At 46.1% G+C, this 22,261-nt stretch overlaps 3 protein-coding genes across 6 annotated transcripts; 1 reads left to right on the top strand and 2 right to left on the bottom strand.

The window, feature by feature from the left end:
• Positions 1 to 36: 36 nt before the first annotated feature.
• On the top strand, positions 37 to 4,334 carry LOC112563253 (keratin-associated protein 5-5-like). 3 transcript variants are annotated; one of them, XM_025237085.1, is made up of 10 exons: positions 37 to 129; positions 359 to 497; positions 768 to 871; positions 1,030 to 1,216; positions 1,439 to 1,659; positions 1,771 to 2,400; positions 2,947 to 3,049; positions 3,491 to 3,684; positions 3,841 to 3,934; positions 4,192 to 4,334. In XM_025237085.1, exons 1-6 carry the CDS (start codon positions 52 to 54, stop codon positions 2,134 to 2,136), a joined length of 1,095 nt encoding a protein of 364 aa, XP_025092870.1. In that variant the 5' UTR covers positions 37 to 51; the 3' UTR covers positions 2,137 to 2,400; positions 2,947 to 3,049; positions 3,491 to 3,684; positions 3,841 to 3,934; positions 4,192 to 4,334. The 3 variants fall into 3 exon arrangements, with proteins under 3 accessions (XP_025092870.1, XP_025092869.1, XP_025092871.1); XM_025237084.1 differs by having other exon boundaries at positions 3,365 to 3,684; XM_025237086.1 differs by lacking the exons at positions 2,947 to 3,049; positions 3,491 to 3,684.
• A 133-nt stretch (positions 4,335 to 4,467) lies between these two features.
• Positions 4,468 to 12,199, bottom strand: LOC112562396 (uncharacterized protein C22orf15-like). The gene is made up of 6 exons (XM_025235645.1): positions 11,979 to 12,199; positions 8,275 to 9,762; positions 7,375 to 7,461; positions 7,008 to 7,124; positions 6,529 to 6,603; positions 4,468 to 6,299 (listed from the first exon to the last, which is right to left on the bottom strand). The coding sequence occupies exons 2-6, from the start codon at positions 8,318 to 8,320 to the stop codon at positions 6,133 to 6,135; spliced, it is 492 nt and encodes a 163-aa protein (XP_025091430.1). The 5' UTR covers positions 8,321 to 9,762; positions 11,979 to 12,199; the 3' UTR covers positions 4,468 to 6,132.
• A 1,842-nt stretch (positions 12,200 to 14,041) lies between these two features.
• LOC112562395 lies at positions 14,042 to 20,990 on the bottom strand. 2 transcript variants are annotated; one of them, XM_025235643.1, is made up of 6 exons: positions 20,969 to 20,990; positions 20,551 to 20,669; positions 19,387 to 19,502; positions 16,655 to 18,362; positions 15,770 to 16,231; positions 14,042 to 15,567 (listed from the first exon to the last, which is right to left on the bottom strand). In XM_025235643.1, the coding sequence occupies exons 5-6, from the start codon at positions 15,844 to 15,846 to the stop codon at positions 14,391 to 14,393; spliced, it is 1,254 nt and encodes a 417-aa protein (XP_025091428.1). In that variant the 5' UTR covers positions 15,847 to 16,231; positions 16,655 to 18,362; positions 19,387 to 19,502; positions 20,551 to 20,669; positions 20,969 to 20,990; the 3' UTR covers positions 14,042 to 14,390. The 2 variants fall into 2 exon arrangements, with proteins under 2 accessions (XP_025091428.1, XP_025091429.1); XM_025235644.1 differs by having other exon boundaries at positions 19,387 to 19,499; positions 20,969 to 20,987.
• Positions 20,991 to 22,261: the final 1,271 nt, after the last annotated feature.

Genomic DNA, 22,261 nt, shown 5'->3' with positions numbered 1-22,261 from the left:
GTGGTTATTTAAAAAAATTAATGTATGTGAATCAAACTGAGTTCTATTTTTATGTCGATAAGTCTGCTATATATAGTGGATGTAGTTGCGGATGTCGATGGCTTGTCCTGCAAAGGGAGAGACGAACGGGTAAGTTCTTTAGAGCGGGTATGGGGTTGTTTCCCATTTCGTGTACAAGCTTGTGTCTGTGTGGTGTACATTATTTATATCACTAAAAGTTATTTGTATCACTAAAGGTGAAAAAAGTCAACATGGAGGCTCTAGAGTGCAATGAACGTGACTGGTTCATCGTGTCTAAGGCACATGTCCAAGGTAGAACACAACCTTCATCCTTGGTCTCCTCCCTCATCTGTTTCAGATACCAGAGCAAGAAGACATGGTCAGTCCTGTGCTGCATTCGCTCGCACTGAGCTCCTTGGTTGTCTTGCTTTGGTGGACAAGGGTGCAAATTGCTGCCGCCGGCCTGGATCTCCTGGAGACGAGCAGCTGGCATGAAGGTGAGCACCCATCCATCAACTTTGAACTCCAGGTAAAGGGGACGTTTAAAGAGGAAACCAGTAGAAAAACCTCGATGAACAGGTTGAGAGTGTGGACCTAGATGACATCTTCATGACCTGATGACCGCTGTGCTGTCGGTCGCCAATCGGCGAAACTTAATTGAAGACCAATAGATACCCATTCGTATACACGCAGGTTCACAAAAATGAAAAATTCTGAATTAAATTTCCTGTCACACAATAACATTATTAATTTTATTTTATGTGCAGACTGTACTAGCAGACCAGGCCAGTCCTGCGTGTCGGGAGACAATGTAGACTGTGTCAGACCTGGAACAGGCACTTGTCCTAGGAGCGCCAAATGCTGTGTACAGGTCAGTCACCTTTCTTAATTTGTTGTTTGAATTCGCCGACCGACGAACACAGAAATGGCGCTTTACAAATGTTGTCGTTGTAATTTAGTATTTTATTGTAAAATATATAATATCGATGGTAAAAATGTGACTTTCGTGCATACCTGTTGCTGTGTCAGGCGTGTCAGACCACCACAGGTCAGGAGTGCGTAGCCGAGGGTCAGCAGTGTTCCAGCCAAGGGTCAGGGTTCTGCCCGAACGGTCAGAGGTGTTGCCGAGTTCATCGGTGTGCAGACACACCTGGTCAAACATGCACGACCGCGCTCACAGGCTGTGCTTCTGCAGGGAACGGCAGTTGTCCTCCAGGTAAGACGACAATCGTTTGACAATATTTAATTTCATTATTTCATTTGTTTCATTACTCTAATGTTAAAAAAAAAAAAAAATTGGCTTTCTCCTTTTATCAGTCCGATGTTCGGAATAATGGTGTCTCACAGATGAAAGCAGTGTGAAATCATCTCATAGAAAGAATTTTCTCGCTTAAACATCGTCTTGACTGGGGTTGTGGATGTTGTGGATGTTGTGCAGGGCTGACGTGCTGTCGTGACTGCGCCGCTACGCCTGGTCAGTCGTGCGCAGCGAGGGGCAGTTTCTGCCAGCACCCAGGCAGTGGCACCTGTCCGGCCGGCCAGAAATGTTGCCGTGACTGTGTGGTGACCCCGGGGCAGGGCTGCACCTATGGTTCCTGCACGACTCCTGGCATCGGGGAATGTCCTTTTGGACAAAGATGCTGCAAGCACTGTGGCTCGGTTGGTGTTTGTGCGCGTGCGCATGTGTCAGAGTGTTTTAGTGTGTGTGTGTGTGCAAGTGTGCGGGTGTACAAAAGGTAACATCTACATTGCTTGATTTACTTGATTCAGGTGCCAGGAGAAAGCTGCGTGCCCTCATTCAAGTCCTGCAAGAAACCTGTGAATTCCCTCTGCACTAACGGTGTTGTACTAACTAAGTGTTGCGCCGACTGCGAGGTCACCTCTGGTCAACGATGTGTCGCCACCCACAAGCGCTGTGACCTCCCAGGAAACGGATATTGCCCTCAGGCAAGGTGTGCTGCAGACGTTCGGTCACCACAACCACTTCGTCTACAACTACACCATCCACCACCACAAGCACAACCACAACACCACCCACAACCACTACCACAACCACTACCACAACACCTCCCCCAACCACTACCACAACACCACCCCCAACCACTAGCACAACACCAACCCCAACCACTTGCATAACACCACCCCCAACCACTAGCACGACACCACCCACAACCACTACCACAACACCACCCCCAACTACTAGTACCACACAATCAACAACATCAACTGCCACAACCACACCCCTACTACTGTAACCACAGCTTCAACGACCCCTGCAATCCCCTCCTGCTTTGCCACATCTGGACAGGTGTGCCTTGATCAAAGCACCATGGTGCTTCCATGTCGATTTGAAGGGAATGGAACCTGTCCTGATGGCCTGTTTTGTTGTGCCGACTGCAGGTAAGTTGCCTTGTGATGTTTTAGACTGGCAATAGTCTTCACACCTGCAGCCCGTAAGAAACGTTCACATTTTCCTCTTTGGTTGAAACATTTGGCTCCAAGTCATGGATTTAAGCAACAGCTTGTAAGACCTCTCACCTGATGCTGCTAAATATAGTGCGGATGGCGTGTTAACATTTTAAAACATACCAAACATTCCAAAATGGGACACCACGACCCACATCTCCTTATTCAATAATAAAAACTAAACATGTTTGCACACGTACGTGTGCATATGCCAAAATGCGATTTGTGCGTTTGTGAGTGTGAATTCCTTACCAGTGTACGTGTGTCTGTGTTGTGAGAGTCAAGACACCGACTGTCAGAATTGTGACCTGCACAACTTTTTAAATACTTCTATCTGTCCGTCCGTCCATCCGTCCGTCCGTCTGTCTGGCTGCGTTTCGGTGTCTCTTTGGGAATGCCTATTTATTTGTACATAACGTGTGTGTATGTTTCTGTGTTTGTGTGCGTGTGGATGTGTTGTGTGTGTGTCTTTTTCTGTAGAGATCTCGAGGGTACAGAATGCAGAAGTGAGGCTCGTGGATGTGCGGATAACGGTCCCGTTGTGCCGGGTACCTGTCCTCCGGGCCAGCAATGCTGCAACCAGGTGACCTCTCTATTTATGTCGAGAAAATCCGATGAGGGCGAACAATTCTCTGGCAAGGAACAAGCATCGTCTGTGTTGTCTCTACTTCCTTCACATTTTCATTTTTCGTAAATGTTGTAAATTGAAAACACGATGGTGATGGTGATGGTGATTATCATGACAACGACAATTTTCTCAGTGATGAATGTCGGAAATTTCACTTACCATCATTTTTCTTTTGAATGAGACTGCGTATAGTCTGTTTTGTTTTGTTTTTTTCGAGTCGTAACTCGTTGTCGGTCTGAACGGAGTTCTAATCATCTTTTTTGTGACTAGGCTATCTCGACGTCGTCATCCACCCTCCAAACAGCAACTTTGACCTCACCTACAACAGCATTGACGACAACAACGCCACCGATCACGATGACAGCAACTATTTTATTAATTGCTTTGTTCTCACAGCCAGCACCTCCCATGAACTCGTTTTTGAATAACTTGGCAATATCATCCACCCTTCCAACAACTCTGACGACGACATCCCCGTCCTGCCTCGCTACACCTGGTCAGGCGTGTCTCGCTCCAAGTCGACGGGCGGCGTGTCTTAATGTGATCAACGCAACCTGCCCTGGGAACAGATTTTGTTGTGCCGACTGCAGGTGAGTTATTGCATGATGGGAATGGCAGTTAGTATTGAATCACGTGATGCAAAGAGGAAATTCCAGTCTTTGAATGTGTGCGTGAGAGAGAGAGAGAGAGGGAATACATCCTGCAATCTCTCTGATTCTGATCATCTGCCTTATCTGTGAATACAGTGAGAACAACGGTAGATGCCGGAGGGAGAGTGTCGGGTGTGGTGGTGATGCTATTCCGGGTATATGTCCTTCAGGCAAAGTATGCTGCAGCAGGGTGAGTTGTCCTGCTCGGAACCCTGGTAGATATCATAGTCTCTATTCTGTTTTGCTGTTTCAAACTTCAAACAGTTGTTATGAACTCATTGTTTGGTGCTGGTTTTTTTCATCACAATTTTTTATTAATTAAATCAAATTAAAATATACCTTTTGGCGAATCTCAAACATCGTGGTTGGACTAAAAGCGTTGCGTATGTATGTGTGTGTGGGTGTGTTTTTGGTTGGTTGGTTCATTGGCTGATTTATTTTCTTCAGAATCGCCGTTGACGGGAATCGTTGGAAGTTCGAGACTTGTGGAAACCTTTCATGTTTGTTCAGGCTATTTGTCGACAGTGGGAGGTTTGATCTGTTCAACTTCGATTTGACGCTTAGAAGAAAGAAATAAAGAATGAAAACAAACAAGATAAAAGCGAGTTGATCTGTTTTGTGTCCTGGCAGGAATAACAGAATGAGGATGGATAAATGTGCGTAGGTATTTACAGCTGGAACACGTTCAGCAAGACAGAGAAAAAAAAAACGGTATATTAGAAATATTCTTTAAGAAATTGTGTTTATTTTGACATTGTGCAAAAAACTTTGTTAAAATCACTCACGCGCAAAGAGACATGAATGACGTACATAAATAAGTAAATAAATACAGAAATACATGTAGTTCTTTAATGGTGTCTTCTTTCTACTGTTCAGTAAACGAAAGACTTAAGTGACGAAAACACACACACGTACACACACGCACGCACGCAAATGCGCAATCAAAAACATCCACAATGGAAACCAGTGGAATGAACAAACTATCAAAGTAAAAAGAAAATTTCTTAACCACTGTAAACAAACCCACCACCAAGGTACACAAGACAAAATCCTACACCCGTGCAATTTTCACCTCTGCAAACGAACCCCCGTCACCAATAGCAACGTGCTGCAATACTATATTGTCTATTTAATATTATGTAGTGTAGTCATTGTACTTTCAGTGCATTCCGCTTATAAACGCGCTTGAGGAGAAACGTCAAAGAAGCCGAGACAAAGAAAGAAAAATGGACTAAGAAAAAAAAGAACAAAATGAAAAACAAGATTGAGAAAGATGGAGAGGGAAAAACAAACAAAGACAAAAAGAGGGAGGAGGAGAGAAGGAGGATATTTCTGTAACCAGTGTGTTGACAAGGACAAGCCTCATAGCATTGTGTATACACTTTAAATTCTAACACGCGAGAACAGTTTGTGAAGAACATGGTTCATGTACTCTGAGTACGTTCTGTGAAAACGTAAACGTCTGCAGTGATCTGGTTGAACGGTCCTCATGCTCAGGTATTCTAATGATCTGTGTATTGGGACGCCGTCATTGCGCATATCCGTAGCAGGTACGTTCATATGTCCCTAGGTCCTCCCCCATCTCTACTTCCCACCGTCCCCTTAAAGGCGGAACTTCTTCTGGGCGGTTTTTTAAATTGTTTCGACCGAGTGAGGGAAGGTATGGGTACCCGCGGTGCAGACTCCTACACGTGCAGTCTTTCTTAATTGCTATCTCGACAGGTAGGCGGGGTGGAGATCGCAGTCATCGGCAGAAGAACTCGACTGACCTTCCCCTACCGAACCCGCTGCCATGGAAAAAGGCGACGTGGCGATTATCCGTCAGCCGCTGTCATCAACCCAGAACTATTTGTCAAAATCATAGACGCACTTATTTTGTGAACGATCTCAGACTTTCTTTTTGCATATTGTGAAATATTCAACCTTTTTATGCGTTATGTAAATGCTGATATTTCTGTCAATTTGAATGGTAGCGCAATAAAAACAGCATGTTATAAAACAGTTTGTAAGCTGTCAAAAGTTAGCATTTTTCCTTCATATTTTCGCTGCAACTCCGTCATTGACATCACATACATCCAGTTTCTCGTAAAATGCAATGTCAGCGCGCGACAACACAGACCACACTCCAGCCCACCCACCAACCAATCCTCTCCTCTACCACGTCGATACAACATTTACAACAACAAAACCTGCTGATACGTCACAATAGTGAACTGGTTTCCATCATCCAGGATGTGTGACCACCAACAGCAAGAAAAAAAGGCTGTCACGTGATAGAAAAACCACGCGCTGGTTGGACGTGGCTATGTTTCGGACACATTTCAACTTCTGACTCCACCCGTTGTCCACCCCACCACCATCCCCCAACTCCTTCTTCATCACCGGAAGTCATTTGCCTTGCCTCGGACGTGGACGATCTCGTTCGCCACTCACAGGTCTCTTTCCGGTGGATTCCGCTGTTTTCGTTGGACGTGGTGTCTGGCGGTTGTTGTTGCGTTTGAGGCGGTCCGACTTCTTGTTGCGGGTACTCGGGCGGGACAGGCTGTTCAGCTTCACTGCACACAAAACATTTCGTGGCGGGTCAGTAGGCCGTGAGGGCGTGGCGCTAGGCTCAAAGTTCTAAATGAAAGAACGCTTTTTTTCGTTGGGAAAATGAGATCATCATCATCATTGTCTATGCTTGGCTCACTTTAATGATTCAATATAATATTACCTGTAATATTAACATCTAACAAGGGAAAACTCGTCGGTTAAATGAAAGTAAAAAATAATAAGCAGACCAACCCATGAGGTCAGGACTGAACTGATCAAGGTTGTTGAGAAGCGAAACGTAGCGATTGGGCCCGTTGTCTCCTTGTTCTGAAATCGTGAGAAAATTATTGAACCTGATTGACTATCCAGACTTCTCTCTCCTATATACATCTGGTACCTTCCTTTCCATGCATAAAATACATCTTTTTAGGTTCGTTTACCATCAGAAAAAAAATGTATGGAAATAGGGTACAAGCAATCGTGCAGACTGGCACTCGGACAGGATGCACAACAGATTTCTAAAATAAAGCGATTTTAGGCCCAAATAAGATTTTTAAAGAGTTTAAAAAATTTTAAGCAATGAAAAATACAATTATTCAAATTTTAGAACCACAATTACTTGGATACAATGTTTCAAGTCGGACTTGAGTCAGATGTTTCCATTAACACTTGGTAGCATAAAAGTGAATCTTAATTAATAAACAATCAAGTCAACCTTAATAAACACTCACTGTCCACGCGTATGAGGATGTAAGTCTCTCGGGGTGTGACATAGTCACAGGCGTAGTCGTCCGCCCCCGTCGACAAATTCTTTATCTGACCTTCGAGGTCAACCAGGTCAAGAACAACTGAAGACAGACCGTAAAGTCGTCATTTTATTCAATGTAACAAGCGTAGTGTAATGGTAGAAGGAGTGAAAGGACTAAGAGAAGTTCAAGAGCGAAGAGAAGGAGAAAGAAGCAGAACAAGAAGTAGAAAGAGAAGAAAGGCAGCAGTAAAAAACAAAAACAATCTAAAAAGAAGATATAGAAAAAAAAGGAGGAAGAAGAAAGAAAGAAGTGAACTGGTGAAAGGACATGATGTCATGACATGACTCACTGCTATCGTCACACTTGCATTTCCGTCGTATCCACTCTAAGAGGGTGTGAGTGGAACACCAGGGGTTAAAGATGGCTTCCTCGTTGTCTGGAACCACACACACACAAATAAATAGCATAACTATACAGGCACGACACACAAGTAGACTAATTCTAGGTGACATCTAGTGCATCTCTCTAGTCTTAAAGTTATGACATTCAATTAAATGATCATATTATCACTCCATACTCGGTGCAAGTAATGTCCTTTCACATCAAACCTTTAATATATACAGTGACCTTTGACCGTCTGGTTGACAGGCCACACAAGGAACAAAATAAAGGCGAGAACTGAAACTGTTCTTTGCATGCGGTCTGGCGACGGTGTTTAACCTTTGCCCTCCAGCCCTCGAACTTTCAACTTCCTAGTTAACGACGACGTCAAACATGTCGCATGCTTGGCTGGTTTTCCATACTTCTCACGAGGGAATACAAATCTACTTAATGTAGTTTACCCACCTCTTTACTAGGGGTGGTGATAGGAAAAGATAAGAGTACTTGTGTCGTGGTTTGTCCACATCTTTACAAATCAGTAATAATTAAAGTACTCGCAGCATACTCCAAACAAATTAACTAAAATAAAATGTCTGTCCTTTCGTCGATCGGTCGATCTGACGTACGTGTGTAAAGGTGTTAGAAGAAGATTGTGAGAGGGATTTTCACATTGTCGACAACACCCAATATATTTTGATTGAAGCTTTTTCTTTTAATTACAAACAACCTCTGTCTCCGTGGTATAGAATTATTTAATCGCTGGAACCCGGGAAACGGCTCAAGTGATGTATAGCACATTATAATAAACAAAACACATAAAACTTAAATGTTTTTGTGGATTTTTTAAGTCACAAGTTACATCGCTTACCTCCATACTTGACGATGATGAAAGACTGCGTCCCTTGCTCCGCCATGGATGTCGTCTGCTTCAGTTTGCCCGGTGAATCACGTTCCCCGATGTCCAGTGATGATGATGCTTAAAGAAGGTTTAGCAACCTTCTATTCTTCAATCCAGATGTCGCACATAAAACTGAAAAAGTGGAGTTGGTGTGAGAATACTGCCTGAGCCCCCAGTAGATGTCACGCTCTCCTTCTGTCAAAGCCAAACGATGTTTGGAGACGAATGGCGGACAACTGCCAGAGTTTGTGGTTTGTGTTTTCCGCAGTCACGCCGACAGATCAGGTCTTTCGATCAGGTCGAACTGTCCTCCACCACTACCTTGTCTCTAATCTCGGGGACTGGTGACCGGGAATGTAACCAGACACCACCGCTCTTCAAATGCCGGGTGTGACTGAGTACACCCTGAGTGATCCTGCTTTTCATACACCACTACCCTGTCTGTGCTCAACCTCAACCTGAATGTTTACTTTCACTCAACTCCATCTCCTTCACCTTTTTTTTTAAAGCTTTGATTTCGACAACTTTTTTTCTTTCTTCTGTGTACACTTACACCACCTCTTCCGTTAGCTACAGTAAAGAAGACGCTGTTGTCGAGGTTGTCGCTAGTACAGAATTATTTTCTGAGTCCTGAGGTTTGTTTTATCTTCTCGAATCTTCTGTCCACGTGTTACGCAATTCTCCTACGTCAGAGCAGAATATGACGTATGTGACACTTGACGTCAAGTACTTGACGTCGAATACTGACGTAACCGGATGTCAGTCAAAATGTCTGGACTGGCAATGGAGTCGGGGATGTGCGTTAATCCAAACACCAGAAACAACAGCAGGTTGACTGTTACTCTGCACCCGAGACAATCTCACGGGTACAAACAACCACACAAAACTAAGAACCTCAGCCAAACAGCGAGACTTCAGGAATCCAGAACATTTGTCTCAGAATCTTGACGGCGAGGGATCTGAAATAATGAGCACACCACCGGGTGGACGGGTGGACGGGTAGGGGAGTTGCCGTTCAGCTGGTTATTCCACGGTCAAATTTTATACCGGATGGCAGGTCGCGGAGCATACCTGTATCGATCAGGAGTGAGTTCGCAGTAGGTGAGGCACGCAGTTTTCCCAAGCGACCAAAGTGTGGGGCAGGTGGGTGGAAAATCTACCCGGCGAGGCATTAAAGTCTGGTCAGGGAGCCAAGGCCTCTGACGTCTTCCATTGTTCGCGGTTGTGTTCAAAACATTTCTGCTCGACAGCACCTCGCACGTCGACAATCTGGCAGTTCAGGAGGCGGGTATCCACGATCCACCCGTTCCTCCCACAATTCCCTCTTTTCATGCAGCAGTCGTATGACATTAGCAATGCTTGATCAACGGCACCGACTCCGACGCAATTTTGCAGGACACAAAATCTGCTTTAGGTCTGACAAGGCTGTGGCTTTTGTGTCCGTCTTATATCGGGTACCTGAAAAAGGAAGGAGGGTGGGTGGAAAGCAGTAACATGGAGTCACAAGTTTTGACAAGTTGTACAGTTTAATCCCCCTTGGACTTAGTACAATACTATACATTGCACAACCACCCCAAGCTCCATGACAAATGTCTGTATAATTTTAGCTGGGAAAGCTCGAAGGTTCACTGACAGGTATTCAACCTTTTATTGAAGCGGCTTATAGGCGGAACTGACTAACGGTCTGGAGCTAAAAATAATTTGTAAGTGTTTTTTTTTTAATCGTCACAGTAGTGTTTCGCTTACACTCACTCTCACGATACCTAACAAATAAAAATAATTTCCGATGATCAATGCCTGAATGTTTCTTTGCTTATTTGGTGAGTCCGTCATACTTCTCAAATCAAAAACTTTATGTTTATTTCAGAAAGAAGTCAATGCAGTTTAAAATCCATGATCCCTACCACAGGGCAGGGAGATCCATGATCCCTACCACAGGGCAGGGAGCCTTCCTCCAGAAGGTGACACGACCAAGTGTCCGCGATCCCGCGGTATCTCGTGGAGATTAAAGTAACAACTCCTCAAAGGTCAATTATCTCTTGCCACTTCAGCTGTCACGTGAGACCATGGCAACCGCAAGACATTGTACTTCTCATTGACAGGTTGACAGGATTACAACTGTGTATGGTGCTGGAGACAGCCTGGAGGGGATTACTAGTGGAACGGACATGAAGGGAGCTGCACTCAGTGGTCTGACCTTTGACTCACTAATGATATTGGAATACAGGGTGTTCTCTCCTTCCTTCTCTCTCTCTCGTGCGTGCGTGAGAGAGATATTTTCTCTATGAGAGGAACAGAAATCTAGGAGATACTGTCCTTTTTTTCCTGAAGGTTGGCCTAAAATTATCTTAGTGGGGAACAAAAAAGATTGTGAATGCTAGTGTTAGCACATATTTCCAGTTCTTCCATCTGGGTCCGTAGTCATGACGCAGAAGTAACATTACTACATGGTCGGCAATGAACCGGAAGCGCTGAGTAGTCTTGTAAATGAAACATCCGCAGACCAAGAGGTCGGCTGGTAGTCTAGACTCCCCCCTGTGTCATGTACACTCCATAGTTATGGCAATCACGAGCCTTTCTTTGTCCCCAGTATGATACCATAAATTGGACCTTTTCTGATATTGTGTGTGTGTGAGAGGGAGGGGAGGTGTGGTTGAATGCGTGTCAGTGCATGAAGGCTTGAGATCGCACAACCCGCACATAAAAGGATCGAGTTAATTGTCCACGAAGACAGGTGGGTGGTGATTAACAAAAATACCCGGATTGAACTGGGGGATCACGTGCTTTCTAAAAGCCACACACACACAAACTATAGCTTAAAAAAAAAATACAGCAGTAGCAACAACAGCGACAACCACGACAAACTTCACCAAAAAAAATAATAAAAAAAAAATAAATAAAAAAAATCCCGTGACTAAAAGAAGACTTCAAGACTAAGTCGCGGCGGCCTTTATGTGTGATCGATCCAGAGATTATGTGTCGCCATGATTTACATCCCAACAGCGGGTGGCTTTGGTTGCTACTAAACACTATCAATGAACCAGAGAGCCTGCTTCGAATGTTCTATTGAACTCTGCACTCGACGTTATTGATCGAAAATTGTTTTTTAAATTCCCTCCCATCTCTGTTTCTTTTTTTTTTTTTTTCTTCTAAACAAATCTTTCGAACTGAGTAGAAATTCATACAAACAGGTTTAACAATCAAGCACTGACGTATTCTTTTATTGAAAATAAACACATAGAATAAATTCTTCTCTTCTTTACATTTCTTTTTCTTCTTCTCTCTTACTCGTGTTTCTTCGCTGTCAAGAGAACAACATGCCAACCGCTCACCCAACTGTATCAAATGAGGTCAGCGTTTGGGGTTGATGCACTTCATGGTGGAAACACAGTTTAATTTTTTTTAATTCTCGACTTCACAGAGACGCTTTAAGCACACCTATAAATATCCCCCTCTCTGCTTTATTCTTCCCTGACTTCTTTATCTCACAGACCTCCCAATGTCATCAACACAATGCCGCCGACACAAAAGCGTGCACGAGGACCATCAGTGCTGTGCCACGTTGGGACACAACAAACTCCGCCATTTTCCTTTCAATAACAAGAGAATAATAATGTTTAGGGACTCAATGTTTAAACCTGATAAAGTACTACAGTTATTATTAATTAGCCTACCTGCGCCCGCAGTCCGTTGCCTACGTGAACACCTAGCGTCTGTCGCTGTCGTCGCATGGTCGTTACACCCGTACCACGGTAAACAAGGGCGGGTGGCGACACCAACCTCGATGTGCACCAACCTGCACGACACCCGAGGGAGTCGACTGGAGACCGTATCGCTATCTGGCGAGACGACTAAGCGGTCGGGTGATTAGAGCCGGGTATGTATCCACACCAATGATCTGTTGGGGGAAGGGTAGCCTCATTCGTCGAGCGTTTACAAATCTATCTCTTTATATGCTACATTTTTAAAGAATTATGTAACTGTAACACAATAGAATGTTATATCTTTAGTGTCACATCGTCTCTCGCAGTTTTGAAAAATAAATGTCAAATCATAAAGCTGCCAAACGGGGAGGGGTGTTTTTAAGTCTTCTGGATTTACTTCATCGTGATGGGGAGAATTTTCTAGAAAAATATGATATTTTGCAAAAAGTAGAAGAAGTAATAAAAAGTTGGTTTTAACAATCTGGTATCTTTTACTTTTTATTGGCTACATGGGCTGTTTTCTAAATAAAACTTGTAGTCTAAAATTCTTGTCGAAATACTTTTAACTACTATGTATCTTTTAAATTTTTTGGTATAAATTTCGATTGTAAATTGTTGGGATTTGAGCCCCGAAAAAAGGTATTGACCTTTCTTTTCAAACAGTTGTTGCTATCGATAGAGTAGATGTAACATTTTGAAATGTGTGAGCGAAAGTGCTAAAACTCAAATACTGCGAAAGTGTTTACTTTCAAGAAAAATATAATTCTACATTACAGCCGATAACGTATCTTCCAAATGTTTTACCACGAAGTTGTATTACTGAACTGCTGGCAAACGATTTTTTTCCAGTTAACTACTAAAACGAGGCAGGTGTGTACACAGCTTCCGGTTTAGTCACATTCATTGTTTAGGCTCACCGAGACTAACAGCGGAGAACTTCGAAAAAGGCTAAGCGTTGGTCTCGGCAGACAGACAGCAGTCCACCTATACACGTCCGTGGTTTTTACATAAAAAGCTTGAAATATTTCAGCCAATCAAACGAAGTGCCGTCACCCCTACCCGCATACACACACCCTCAACACCACTCAACAATCGGCGCAGTTTCGATTGCTTTCACAAAGACCGTTGCATTTGAAAGCAAGATATCGAGAAACTTCGATTGTACCGAGAAGTGTTTTGTCCTCGAATGGAAGTATGGGATTAGTATAAATCGACTTTGAATATTTACGAAGCAAGTGAGACGTGGCAACTATGAAGGGAGCACGCGGTGCCGAGCAAGTGGGTCCCATCCACGTGGGATTGTCGTGACGGTTGTTCACCCGCCGCCAGACCTGCAAATGACAGCGAGGTGTGTCAGGCGACACCTGCACAGATTGGACGATAACGATCGATGGTATACTGCCAGGAGACTCTCGATATCGATCTCACCTGAATTGTTCCTTGGTGCTCATGAATGTCGACAAAGATCAGAGACCCTTCGAGGTGTCAACAGTCGGAAGTGGGATTTGTAAGAGGAGGTGGGGAACCAGCACCTGGAATTCTCTTTCCCTCCCTTCTTTTTTTTTTCTTCCTCTCCTCTTCTGTTAAAACTCCATCTCCTTTCTACCTTCTTCTCTTCTTTCCTCTCTCCTCTTCAACCCTTCTGCATTTCCCTTCTTTTCCCTACTCTTTCTTCCTTCTAAATCTTTCTTTTTCGTTCTCTCTTTTGTGGATTTCAATTCTCTCTCCCCTTCTCTCTCTCTCTACTTCCTCACTAGTTTTCTCACTACAATATCCTCTACCATCGGTCCTTTGCTTTCTGCGTGGACATGTACAGTATGGACACGCGCTCTCTCTCTCTCTCTCTCACTCTCATTGCTAATTACCGCCACAAAGTACACGCATCGAGTAAGAACACATCTCTAAGAAAAAGATAACCCTCCCGAATCTTTCCCACACATCTCCTAATTGCTGTCCCATAATACACAGACTGACACATTTTTGTACATTATCATATCGTATTTCGCTCTTATTTGTAGAAACGCTACAGCATGTGGCTTCTCGAGACTATGATTTATTATTTTGTTTGCAAACAATATCTTTAGCCTAAAAGATTTACATCAGTAAAAAAAAACTTTATATGGTATCAAACTTCTGTTGGGTGCAGGTTTGACCCCTAAATGTCTTCATGTACAATGATGTTTGTGGTTTTTTCGTGCAAGGGGATGTTTGTGAGATTAGGGTTATCTCGAGGAAAGAAGGATCGGGGATAGGATGGAGGTATTTGAAGTATCTTGAGATCCTCCTAGTCACTGTAGTAGACCTTAAAATCCTTTCTAGCAGAAGACTTTACTTGCTATGATGATGTCATTGAATGGATGTGCTCAGCTGAACAGCCTCAGGCTAGCAGATGGCGTCCGTCAAGTACCGCTTAAGACTCTCTGGCAAGGGCAACCTTTGCAAAGAGTGATAACGCCACCTGGTGGCAATGAGGATGACCACCTTGGCCGAGTGCTTCAGACTTCGAGTGTGGGCCTGCCACACGGCTTCGCGAAGCCTGTCCCCGGAGGCCGTCTCGGCGTGCCACTCGCGGAACTTGGTGTCGGTCAGGGTCGCCATCACGCGCAGATCCGGGAAAGCCAGGAAGCGGAGAAGCAGCATGAGGGTCCGCGGCGAGACAGACAGCCGCACAATGTCGATGACGCAGCGCTCCAGGATGCGGTGCTGCCGCTCCTCTACCGCCCACAGCCACAGCTGCGTCTGGTAGCGCCACCTGGCGGGCACGTCGCGCGCAGGGCATCCAGGGAGGTGCAAGGGGACGGCGGTGGCCATGTTGACGCTCCGAGGCCCCCGTGATGCATTTTCCATGCCGTTCGTCGAGGTCCCTACGTCAGTCGGGACGTTTTGTTCCAAACGAAATCCATTAGATGACTTGACGCCAGGTAAGCTCTCCAGGCCAGCCTCGTTGTGAAGATGGTGACTGCTCTCCCCGTAAAAACTCCCGGCGGCGGTGCTGTAGGTGGGAGGATGGGAATAACTCTCTGGGGCAGGATCGATGTTGGTACCGTCTTGCTCCGTCACGGTCATCAACGAAAGGTCGACCGTGGATAACTGTGGGATGATGTTGGTAGCTGGTGAGAGCTGGGGCGGCGGGGTGGCGACTTCTGGAAGAGGGTTGCCCGTGAAGAAGGGGCGTGACACGCATGGGTCTCTCTGGCAGCTGGCGTCGCCAGCGGTTGAGGACTCGTCGTGGTGGTCGCGGCAGGAGCAGGTCAGCAGCCTTATCTGGCAACATGGCGGAAAAAGGCCAAGAAAGATGGCCAGATGCAGGAAGCGCTGCTTGAGGACATCATCCTGCAGGAACATCCAGTCCATGCGGAAAAGATTCCACTCGACGCTGGTGCGGAAACCGGCGCCGAGCTCCGCGCCCCGTGACAGCAGCTCCCAGCAAGCGCAGAGAACTAGCTCCCCCGCCCGCTCTAGGTCCATGCAGCGCAGCACGGCAGAGTCCCGCCCGCCGCGCGGCATCAACGGTGCATAGTAGAGGTCGACAGATGGCTGCAAGAACAGCTCCAGCGGTCTGTTTGAATAAAAGCAAACAATGAGAGTTAATTAAAGCTTTATACAGCACGTAAGAATTAGGCAATATTTATGATGAATAGTTGCTGCATTAATTTATAAACAATCCTGAGTCAGCGGTAACCAGAAGTTACACTACTTACAGTGAACAACGAGAGCTAAACTACGCTACTCCCAAACTACTGAACGCAGAACCATCGCACCTGAAGGTCTTGCGGAAAATGGTGGAGGTGGCGTTGACGTCCGCCCCGGCATCCAGCAGCATGCGCAAGGCGTCCATGACGCGAGAGCGCGTGACCTCGCTGGCCCTGTCCACCTGTCCACTCTCCCCTTCCTGTAGGGTGGCCTGCACCAGTCCCAGCGCACGCCCGATGGACAGCGAAAAATCGGGAGGGGAGCGCACTCCCAGTGCCAACAGCGCTAGAGGAGTGACCCCGCTGTGTTCGTGCGGGCCGCCTTCATCGCCGACTCTAGGCTGGTGTTGGAACCAGGACTGAAGCTGATGGAGGTCACGGTGGAGCTTGCGAAAGGCCCCAGATCCTCTTGGTTAAAGTTCGGAAACAGGTCGGAGCCCGTTGATTCCAGGGTGCTGCTGGAGGTATGATCCCAATGGTTGGAATTGCCGCTGCCACTGCTTTTGGGGTTGTTCTTCGGATCATCGCAGTCTGTACAATACCACATGAAATTTTAGGGTTAAGAACACGTGAACTGTACAGCCCTCAGACACATGGACTCCACAGACTATCAACAATCTGAGTGCAAACCATGATAACACAAGCGCTAGACAGTCCCGAAGCCACAGATATGAAACATATATACAGGATTAGTATATGTGTGTATACCTATATACACAGGATTAATATACTTTTCATATCTGTGGCGTCGGTACATTTATAGCCTACGCAGTAAAATAATTTTAACATATTTTTGACTAATCCAGTATAGATAAAATGCAGAGACCATAAACAGATGAAATTCACAAAGCATATTACCTACTAAACATACCATTTAGCAGGTTTGAAATAGCCAAAAGTATATTAAGGTATACCGCGAAAACGTATCCAGATATCTCTCTCTCTCACGCAAACCTTCCAGTTCGTCCGCCTTCACGTTGACGTCAGCGCCGTGCATCAGCAGGATCTCGATGGAGGTGGCGTCGCAGCGCCAGCAGGCCAGGTGCAGGGGCGTGACGCGCACGTGCATGCAGCGCGAGATCCAGCGGTCCATGACAGGCAGCGACACGGCCAGTGGCGCGTCCGGGTTAGGACTGAGCCTGACCACAGCAGACCCTGCCCTCTGACCCCTGTCCCCACCCTTGACCTTGTGCAGATGCTTGCGTGACGCGTGAGCTTTTGTGTCCTCTCCTTCATCCTCCGGTCCAGCTATTGTCCTCGGGATCCCTTCGACAACTCCTCCCTCGTCGCCTTGCTCCACTGCCGTTCTCATCGGCGGATTCCCGGTGAACTCTTTGGTTATCTCCCGGCTCGGCTCATTGGCGTCGACTTCGCAGTCCTCCTCCTGTTCTCTTTCCTCTGTAATACGCGCGTGAGGCCTTGACCCTTGCTTAGCACTGTTCGCATTGTCAGTGGTTCCCGTTCTCTCGTTCCAATCCCCCGGCGGTTGACAACCGGGATGGGAGGAACCTTCCTCCTCCATTTGAGATTCGCTGCTGCAAATATCGCTGAGCGGTTCGGTGTTGACTGAGGAAAGGCCAGGTCTGTTGGAACCTGTTGCTACTGCCGCTGGTGGTGCTGCGTGCTTTTTCGGGTGACCACGTCGTAAGCGCCAGTCAGCGCCCCCTCCAACACCATAGGACACCCCATGAGCGCAGAACAGTGCAGAAACCACTCCTTGCCGGCCCAGCGGCCGTCCAGATCCGGCACCTGGCTGTTTTGCGGCAACATTGCGATGTCCTCCAGCAGGAAGTGCTGCCAAACGTGCTTGAACAGCAGGTACTGCAGGACGTCAGGCACGTTCTGCCGCAAGCAGATGGCTACGGGTCCGAAGGGATCAGGCTCCGGTAGAAGCTGATTGCGCACTTCCGCCCCCAAGTCATCCCTTCTGGCCTTGCCTTTCAAGATCTGATGCGAGAATCCTCGCCAACGTGACGTTGTTGTCCCTGGAAGACGTCCCGTGGAAGCCGGGATTCCAATAATCGGGTACAGCAGGGGCATTCCGCCGAAGACTGGGGTGGTTTTGCAGCACGAATATGAGCATGGCGCGATTCTCCACAGCCGCGTCCAACAGTGGAGACTCCTTCTGGGTGGGATGAGCGTCAGAGATAGAAGCCTCTGCTTCGCTGCACTGCTGGTAGTTGTAGTTGCACGTCGACGGTTGAGCATCGGGGGTCGGGGTAGCGAGCGGAGGTTTGTTATCCGCGGGGATCAACGGGATGAAGATTGGCAGCGAGAGGCCAGCAGCTGTGGAAACGCCTCGTGCAACTGCTGCACAGCGTCCAGCCTCCGACGGCGCAGCGCCTCCAGCATCAGGAACGAAGAGGGTGACCTCTGCTGCTGCGACGTCAAACGCTCGTCACACGACTCCGTACGAGTGAGTTCTCTCCTCTCTCTCGTTGTCGTCGCTGTTGCAGCCCCTATAGCCCTCATCGTCCTTCCTCTCTTGGCTGCCGCTGCCCGGGTCCTCTGGCTGGAAGGCCATCAGCCCTGCAGCACTTCGGGGCTGGAAGGCAGATGCGGTAAGTTTGTGCCTGTCTCTAGGGCCCTGAAGACGGCGCGAGCGAGGTCAGAGGGCGTACGGCGCGGCATGCTGAGGTCAGCGCTTCCAACGCCGTACACGCTGCATTAAGAAACGTCCAGCAGTAAGTAAATAGAGCAATGAGCGAGTGAAGGGGAAGGGGGTGAAGGCAACAGTTTAAGTGTAAGATTTTTAGACGATATCTTAGTGGAGAGAGGGTGGGAAAGACGCATATATTCATTTATTTATACAAAGGGTTGGTGGGGGAGCGAATAACCGATTGGACTCATGTGTAACTAAGTTTATTGTTTCTGGCTAACCGTGGAATGGCACCGGACTTTGCGGGACTTTGGAGAGTGTAAGGTAGCGAAGAAAAGGAACTGGACACCATCCTCACAAAACCTGGCCCCGAGATAAATGATGGTTCGGATCCTTCATTCCCCTACGACAATAGGTCACAGGACGGAGGAACGGACGGAGGAACCTCAATATTATCTGTCGACCTCGGACAGTTGCCATGTTTGCATCCTTGCATCCAAGGATCTCGTTTTGTTTTCAGCCAATACCTTCCCCCAGGATATCGTAGCCTCCAACCCATAGTTAACACCAGGATAGCTATTCCCGAATACGTCAGATCCACAACTATCTTTGGCATAAGTATGATTCCCGGTGTCTTGTAAAGATGGATGTCGCAACACAAAGGAACCTGCCAGCTACTGAGGAGAGCTCACAGTGTACAAAAGGTTACAAACGAACCGAACTTTTTAATAGTCTTTATTCAATTTTGTTATCGACTTCTTTCGTTTTCCTTTGTGGATTTTTTTTTTTAATTCAATATGAACCAATATAAATTATGAATATGAAATATAAAGATTCACTGGGGAAAAAACATATTTTTAATAGTATTGTTCCTTTTCCTTCTCTTCGTTTTGATTCTTTGTGCCGTCTGTACGCAAATTATAAAATAAATGATACATAAACGGCAACGTGTGCGAATTTCACCGCCGGACTTTCGGAGAACGTTTCGGGACATTTCCGGAAAATACTTTTTGGGGTGGGTGGGGAATGCCAATGGCTGCGAACTGGACTCAGAGGTCAGAGGTTGGCTAGCTGGTTGGGTACTCACAGTCGGGATGAGGATGGGGAGGAGTAGCGGTAGAGGCGATATGACCACATGTTCCGCACCTTGTCCGCGGCCTCCGAGGAGCTGCATCTCATCGGCCTGGAGCTGATGGACGACTGCTGCACAGCGAGGACCAAGTAGGACAGCGTCTTTCTCGTACGACTAGCGCAGCAACTTAAAGACAACCTGAACGGTTTGCGGTGTTTTGTTTGTTTGTTTGTTTGTTTGTTTGTTTGTTTGTTTGTTTGTTTGTTTGTTTGTCAAATATCAGTAGATATATTCGATATAAAACTAACCTGTACATTTCGGCCTCCAAAACCCATCCGTTAATTAATTATACGCTACATTCGCACCTGCGATCAACGAGCGCCGGTAACAGTGTACTAGCGTGACGTAGTACACTGTCAGCGTGACGTACGTCGACACTCGTTGATCACAGGTGCGAATCGCGTACTTTTCTAGCGGATAATTAACGGATGGACTTTGGAAGCTGAAATGTACAGGTTATGTTTGTATCGCCTATCTACCGATATCTGTAAAAGACGAAAACCATTCAGGTTGGTATTTACAGGCGGTACAAAAAGCACGCGACAAGTGCAACTTCTAAAAGACTAAGCGGCAGTGGTGTGTGCATGTTGAGTGGACTGTTCACTGTTAGAGCTTGAACGATGCAGAAGACAGATGCCATATAGAATGATTGCTGATACAGAGGACTTTGTAGTAGTCTTTCATTAGCCTTTACTTAGTGTACAAGAAAAGTAAACGTCGGGAACGCTCAGTTTCTTCCTGTGGGAACCCCAAACGTGGAACTGGTGCATCTCTTTTACATGCAAGAGAACCACATGTGTCTTATTTATATAAAGTCGCCAAGAGATTGAAGTCTCAGAAGAACGTAACGATAGGTTTTAGTGGCCACATACCTATCTCTAAATGTTTACATGGCAGACCGTCGGTTGATTTCCATGTGCCCCGGTTTTTCCACCCTGTGTGTGTGAGAGAGAGAGATAGAGGTCTGAGTGAGTAATTATCATTTGATGGATGATGACTGAATTTGTAAGACGCACAAATTCAGTGAAGAAATAATGATGCCTGCTGGTGTGTGGGATACGGCGCTCTATACATAAACTTATCATTATCTACAGGAAGACGCTATGTATATGTACTAACCAGTCCCGCCCTTCTATGGTTCTTTGAAACACAGGCAAGATGTGATGGGAGGCAGTTCCAGCATGTCAAGGTTCAGTACCATCGCCGCTATTAGCACCACCAGGAGCAAGACCCCGCCGCTGGATAAGATGGTAAGCAACCAAGACCACTGAATCATTCTCAAGCAGGCGCGAACGCAGACCACTCGATTCAAAATGAACAGAAAGACTTACAGGAATCGTTACAAGGAGTCTGCGTGTGAGACAAACAAACAAACAAAAAAAAAAGGAGAGTGAGGGACAGCCTTTTCAAACTCTCATTGTCGCCTACTTCATCAGCAGTCACTTAAACTAGCTAAAATCCAAAGGTAATCATGAACTATGGAATGGCCGTGGTAGTGATAATGTAGTTTGAGGAGAACGACTTGTTTGATACTTACATGCTATAAATATCCAGATGTAATGTAGATGTGACGACTTTTGTCTTCATGATGTAATGACAATGACGCAGAAAGCAAGCCTTAAAATATGCGTCAGAGTATTACGTCACTATCCTGATGACGAAAGTTTATTGAATCATGGACGGAGATATAAGTTCGTGATTGAACTGCAGAGCTGACTAGTCAATAAAGAAATAAGCTCCTCTATAAATAAAACCAGCAGAACTCTCCCGTATCAACGATATTTTCTAAAAACGCATTTAGATCTGCATGCATGAGTTCACCGAACGAGTGCTGTTATTGGCATAATCATCAATATGCCCGTCTAATGATCGAGTCACGCCAGTGACGTAAATAGGAACGCCTACCCTCCCCTGCTTGTGGAATGCTGGGAAGACTGGAACAGATTATATTTACTATTACGAACTAGGGAAACGGACTGTGGTTATAGCAACGATGTCCAAACAGAATAGCTGGTTCGATACCCGGTTGGCGCGGTGTAGTTCCCCACAGCGTTCAATGGGTACCTGACTCCTTTGAGGATTGGAGAAGGTAAGGCAGCGAGAAAGAAAAGGAGGGTAGAGAGAGAAGGGGTGGAAGACGATGGGCATCGCCGTCTCAAGAAAACTGCCTTCAAGATAGTCAGGGTCTCTAATTCTTCACTCTCCAACGCCCGCAAAGACAACATTATCCCTTAATTGCAAACACTTCTGCTCATGGGTAATGACTTACCTTTACTTCATGAACGCGACCCCATAGGTCTGGCTCGGTCCTTGCTTGACAAAATATTTTGAAAAAAATTCTGATCGCTTCACTCAACAAGTGGGCACCGAAACAAAGCCGAATGCAGGAAACGCACATTCTAGAAAATGTTTTCAAAATCTGTTTGAAATCACATATATATATTTAAATCGTCAGTGGTTATCCTGGAATAAATAACAGTTTGGGATGCTAATTTCTTTGTGTACTTACTGAATATTGTCGCAAGCCACGAGGCAAGTTGTACCAGTGTCAAATGAAGATCACTGTAGTTTTTTTTTTTTTCTTGTCTTCGTCAGCGTACGGACAAGTTCGGGGTCAGAATGTCTTCGTGGGAAGACCGTTAGCGGATGATGTCCAGATTCAAGAAGAAAGCTCAAAGATTAGGACTGGTAGGTACATCCGATGATCACTAGGTAGGTATCATTCCTTTGCTGCATACAGCGGATGATAGAGCTGATATAATGGAGGCATGGCACCTGATCATTATTGTACGAACCGACCTGTTGTTGGCACAGCGAGGGGCAGTTACCT

This window comes from Pomacea canaliculata, linkage group LG4 (assembly GCF_003073045.1).
Source record: "Pomacea canaliculata isolate SZHN2017 linkage group LG4, ASM307304v1, whole genome shotgun sequence".
NCBI lineage: Eukaryota > Metazoa > Mollusca > Gastropoda > Architaenioglossa > Ampullariidae > Pomacea > Pomacea canaliculata.
Note: the sequence above shows the minus strand (reverse complement) of the source record. Positions and strands in the feature narration are given on the sequence as shown.

Coding starts and splice junctions, on each gene's coding strand:
- LOC112562395 (XM_025235643.1), bottom strand. CDS start 15,846: ATGGACGCCTTGCGCATGCTGCTGGATGCCGGGGCGGACGTCAACGCC. Junction 15,568..15,769: donor ATTTTCCGCAAGACCTTCAG/GTGCGATGGTTC, acceptor TTATTCAAACAG/ACCGCTGGAGCTGTTCTTGC.
- LOC112563253 (XM_025237086.1), top strand. CDS start 52: ATGTCGATAAGTCTGCTATATATAGTGGATGTAGTTGCGGATGTCGAT. Junction 1,217..1,438: donor GAACGGCAGTTGTCCTCCAG/GTAAGACGACAA, acceptor GATGTTGTGCAG/GGCTGACGTGCTGTCGTGAC. Junction 1,660..1,770: donor GCTGCAAGCACTGTGGCTCG/GTTGGTGTTTGT, acceptor TACTTGATTCAG/GTGCCAGGAGAAAGCTGCGT.
- LOC112562396 (XM_025235645.1), bottom strand. CDS start 8,320: ATGGCGGAGCAAGGGACGCAGTCTTTCATCATCGTCAAGTATGGAG. Junction 7,462..8,274: donor CATCATCGTCAAGTATGGAG/GTAAGCGATGTA, acceptor GTGTGGTTCCAG/ACAACGAGGAAGCCATCTTT. Junction 7,125..7,374: donor ATGCAAGTGTGACGATAGCA/GTGAGTCATGTC, acceptor GTCTGTCTTCAG/TTGTTCTTGACCTGGTTGAC.